Source organism: Macrobrachium rosenbergii, chromosome 6 (assembly GCF_040412425.1).
Source record: "Macrobrachium rosenbergii isolate ZJJX-2024 chromosome 6, ASM4041242v1, whole genome shotgun sequence".
NCBI lineage: Eukaryota > Metazoa > Arthropoda > Malacostraca > Decapoda > Palaemonidae > Macrobrachium > Macrobrachium rosenbergii.
Genome location: NC_089746.1, coordinates 8699408 through 8704694, shown reverse-complemented (window position 1 = coordinate 8704694; position 5287 = coordinate 8699408). Strand labels below are relative to the sequence as shown.

The 5287-nt window shown below is 34.9% G+C and overlaps 1 protein-coding gene across 1 annotated transcript in view; it reads left to right on the top strand.

Annotated features, from left to right (window-relative positions):
• The window catches only part of LOC136839160 (uncharacterized), a 14257-nt gene extending 10280 nt beyond the window's left edge, over positions 1-3977 (top strand). Inside the window, exons 12-16 of the mRNA XM_067104838.1 lie at positions 1-55; positions 391-532; positions 830-1051; positions 1740-1870; positions 2802-3977. The exon at positions 1-55 is cut by the window's left edge and continues 116 nt beyond it. Of these exons, the coding sequence (XP_066960939.1) occupies positions 1-55; positions 391-532; positions 830-1051; positions 1740-1870; positions 2802-2972 (721 nt within the window). The 3' untranslated portion in view covers positions 2973-3977. The remainder of the gene's footprint in view (positions 56-390; positions 533-829; positions 1052-1739; positions 1871-2801) is intronic.
• Positions 3978-5287: the final 1310 nt, after the last annotated feature.

Genomic DNA, 5287 nt, shown 5'->3' with positions numbered 1-5287 from the left:
TTCGCTTCCAGAGAAGAATAACCACACAGGGTGTATGGCCGGGCAGTATGTAGCAGTAAGTAATGTGTTTAGTATTTAGCATAATTCGTCGCTGTTGCTCATTATTGCGAGGCCCGTGAAATGTGTCACTTTTGAGTTTTTATTCATTTTCAGGTTTAAGAAAATGAGAGACCATATTGCTTGGTATATTGCAAGTTCTAATTTCAAAGTGGCCACAAAAGTAATCTGCAGAGTTACATAGTCCTAATCTTTTATTTGAAGTTTACGAAATAGCCTTCCACTATGAAAAGGAACTTAAGATCTGAATAATTGTGAGAATGATACTAGATCCTGTTTACCAATATTTCCTTTTTATTTTTAGTATGATTTTCTTTTATTTTCACGTAACAGGTCAAAGTTACTATAGGCGGAAAGGACCACATCCGCTACTTCTCACCCGTTTCTTGCTCAGATGATTACGGCCACATCGAGCTAGTGATGAAGTTCGAAACTCAAGGAATTATGTCCAAATACTTCTGTTCTATGAAACCAGGTAGTGTCGGTAGTTTCGTTATTCTACTAAATGGTGAATTCTGCAAGAAAGTTCACTACTTAGGTCATAATCTTTTGATCTTTTATTTTGCATCTCTATTTGCAATTTGAAATGTAACCTTCGCATTGGAATGTTCTTTTATTTAACTGATTGTTTTGAGGCTAATTCAAGCTAAAAACGAATTTATGTTTTAGGTCCTTTCATCATTTACTTTTTCCTTTAATGAAAACCTTAAAAAAATGTTAAAAGTTGACTCATTGCAAAATTTGTAGGAACTCGACAAATCTTCTCTTCCAGGTGACACAGTCATGGTGCAAGGTCCCTGTGGAGGCTTTGAGTATGAACCGAACAAGCTGGACCAACTGACCCTTCTGGCCTCTGGTGGAGGAATCACACCTGGACTGCAGCTCATCAGGTCCATAATGAAAGATCCAAAAGACAAAACGAAAATCCAATTGCTTTACCACTCGGAGACCCTTGAAGATCTTCTCTTCAAGGAAGAACTGGATCAGTTTGCAGGTAAATATCACATCATTTCAGTCGGAATTTCACTGATCTGTCTAGTGCTGTCAGTTCTAAAAACCTCTAACACCCTTATTGCTTTGAGGTGATACACTGTCTCACAGCTCAGTACCATAGATCTTTAGTTTCCTTCAGTGTAAATCTCTGTGGTAAAATCTGATGACAGCTCCGCTTTCGTCACCAGTTTTCTGATAGTGTTTCTCCTCTTCTTACTATTTTTGCAAAGCAGCCTGTCCAAACTTTGCTGTATGTAGAGGCTAATTTCCTTATTTGGAACTTTTATAGCTACCGTATTCTCACAACCATACACTAATGTTGAAAATTATTTGGAAAAAAAAAGTGATATTCCTTCTTGAGCTGAAGACATCCTTAATTTTAAACTTTGGTGTAACAACAGGAAACTGCCATTTTTCTTCCATCGTCTATTCTCCCTCTCTAGAATGTAACAGTTTCTGTTTCTATGTCCATTTCCATTTTCTTCTCTTTATTTTCTTTTATTTCTGTTCTTGCCCTCTTGTCTTTCCTATAAGAAGCAATCTGATTATTATTCGTCAAGAGTACAAAAACCAGAACTTTGCAATGGCATTCATGGCTCTTAATCCTGATTTTGACAAATCGTTTTCGAAAGAACGTAAATGTATCCAACACATTGTGCTTCCTAATAAAATATTTTCCTTTGCTGCAGCCCGGGACGACCGTCTCAGAATTGCTTATACTCTGGGATCTGCTCCAGAGGACTGGGAGGCAGAGGAAGGATTTATTGAGACACAGATGATTGACAAACATGTCACAAAGCCCAATGGCTTGAAACATAAGGTGGGTATTTTGATTAAATTGTTTTAAACACGCAAAATATGCAAATATGCGCTGAATTAAATGGCTAGAAATGTAAACTATTTCATAAAGATATGTTTATCGATTCCAATATCTTTAAATATTTGAGGTCGGTTACATAACAAAATAATATGTCAACATCTTGAAGCTCATGATGGTAAATTTTTAGCGCCTGTAAAACAATTCTCCCCGTACTTTTAATCATTTTTATTTGCATTTCTATCAATTAATTTATTAATTTGTTAATTTATCTTTGTTTTCTAACGACTTATCTCTTGTTGCTGTATTTACAATTACCTTTTGTTATTTTTTTCAAATGAACACCATATTCTTTGGGAGCTTGAATTTCAAGTCAACGACCTCTGCAGGCCTGCTCCTTATCAATAGGGTTCATCTCCTGAATAATAATAATAACAATGATAATAATATTATTAATAATGATAATTAGTAAGCGTTCAAGTATAGGGGGACATTCCTGCTGAAAGGTAGATAGTTAAAAACAAAATTTTTCCAGCAAATTTAGCATTTTTTATCATGATGCAGCTCTGTGCAAGTAGTCTTGCTCAGAAAATGCTACGATCAAAAGTTCGTGAAGAGAAATTATCAGTTTTATGTTAAATAGGTTACTTGAAATCACTGATGACTGAGTCTCCAGTTTTTGTGACATAGAATTCTAAGCTATTATAGACTAAGTCTCAAGTATTTATATGATATAGAATTCTGAACTCTTATAAATAGCATGCTAAAAAGACAGTACTTTACCCACGTGTGTTCTGATTCTAATTAGCCAAACTGTCTAGATTATGTTGCAACAGCATGCTTCTGATTTCTTAATCTTTCCTTCGCTGAAATCTTGTGCAACGGACTCGAGGCAAATCTGATCGATAATCTTCCCATCGACTTGACTTTCCAGATCGTGATATGTGGAGGCCCCACCATGGTCATTTCGTGCCTGCATTCTCTGAAGTCGTTGCGCTTCCCTTCTGAGTACATCTTCATCTACGGACCCTCTGGCACCGAACTCGTCAGATCTGTCTATGGGAGAAACGCGAAGCTTTCGGGCCATTCCTGCAGCGACCTCTAGTGAGGGAGGTCTCTTGAGGAGGAATTCTGAAACGTCCCCATTCAGCGAATACAGAGAATACAGCGCAAGTGACTAATGAGGAATATTTTCAATTCTTTTGTGTAAATCTGTAAAAGAACTGCAACGACAAACCTCAGACAATTCTTAACTGACAGAAGATGACGCGGAAGGATATCAAGATTCTGCAGTTACTGAAAAGCATCATTCTTATCGCTTATGCTAAAAGCATCCTATTTGCATCTTATTTAAAAAGTCTTGATGATAATAATAATTCTGGGAGAGGAAGAGGAAAATGGAGGTAAAACATTGCCGTTAGAAAATTAGGAAAAAGAATATTCAATGAAGAAACTTTCTTGTTATTTGTGATACTTTCAGTTGGTGGCAACGTTACGCCACAGGTTCTTTGTTTTTATTTTCTAACAATAGAAACTCACTCAGCTTTGCAAAGTCGGTTGAACAAAGAAAGCATCTTTGAAAGAAGATTCTGACGGCAAAAAATGATAGAGAAGAAAACATTTTTGCTCGAAAAAAGATGGAAAATTTCCAACAGGCTGGAGTCACTTTTCAGGAAGAGTTAAAAAGAAAATATGTCCTTGGCTATGCAGCGTATGAAACTTATCAAAATTCGCGTCGACAACTTCTTAAAACTCTCTATTGTGGTTCTAATGGCAACTTGATACGTGAAGGGAAATCCTTTTGGTAAAAGAGAGAGAGAGAGAGAGAGAGAGAGAGAGAGAGAGAGAGAGAGAGAGAGAGAGAGAGAGATTTCTTTGCTGGAATATAGTGTTTTTTTTTTGTTTTTTTTTTTTACATTTTTTGCCATTCGTTACCTTGTATGGAAATGCTGTGTGGGCCTAAAATAACTGATCTTTTCTGTTTGCATGTAAGGAAAAAGATTTTACAAAGGTAATTATTTCTAGAAACAGTTTTCATTCTGTACATCATAGTCCACAAAACAGGGGAAACATTTATTGTTTATCAGAAGTAATAAAAAATTATTTTAAATTTAGATTTTTGATTCCCGATGTCTTCATAATCTACACTTTTACCAATATTAAATGACTTACTTTAATATAACTATCAGAAAATCTCCATGAAATTCGTGGGGTCTTCCTAATAACAAATGACCTCAGTAACGTTGACTTTACTGAAGAAATAAGGAACGACAAAAATCTGTCACATTTCCTTTGATGGGCATTCTATATATACGTTGATACAAAAGAATTACCTCTTTATGGTTTATAATAATCTCAGCTCCTGAAATGTATATATTAAACATCATATTCTTCCTAGCATTGAAACATGAATATATAATCCATTTATCGGTAATAGATTAAATGAAATTGTTCCAGAGAGCCATACAGTTGTATCCTTTTTATTTGGAAATGGTCCTTACTTCAGAACCTAGGCATAGAACCTTTATCTGTAACATGTTCATTTCTGCCGTATTTATTTCTGCTCTAATTGTGCAATACTGACTTTTCTTTAACGACAGAAGAAATACTGCTATCAGAAATACTCAGTACCTCATTGTTCTTATTTTAGTTGTATTGCTTAATCTTGAAAGTGAAGATTAAGACCATATTCTTTTCACTATCCTGATTATGACCGAAAGGTGCAATCGGTGACCCAGACATACTTTGATGCTCTGGTCTCTACTGTTATTCTCTGTTATCTTTGTGATGATTTTTCAGTTCATTTTAGATTGTTTCATGAAGATAGTAAGCATGACTACCTGCATTACTTTCAGCTGTCTTAAAGAATTCTCGATAAATGAGCCAAGTTTTGCCCAAACCCCGCTTAATGTAGAAATCACCACTGCCTGGGGGAGTTCGTGTCTTACAGTACAGACTGAGCGATTGCAGCAAGTCGAGTTAGTAAGCGACTCCACCTGATCTGTCAATACAAAGTTGAATTTTATCTCAATATAAATATATATATATATATATATATATATATATATATATATATATATATATATATATACAAATTTATATATAAATATATATATATATATGTATATATGTATAAATATATATATATATATATATATATATATATATATATATATATATAAAATATATATATACAGTATATGGGAAGACGATATCGACTTATACCTCATTTGCTGGCCGCGTGGGTTAAAATGCGTCCACTGTAGTCCTGAGTTCTTGTCTTCGCTGGTTCGAGCCCACGAGATGACGAACTTATTATCAACTAAAAAATTCCCCTTCGGTAACATATATGAAAATATATTATTTCCGAGGTAGAGCGAATTGGATATTAAAGGACGTTTGTAGCTTACTGATTGAATA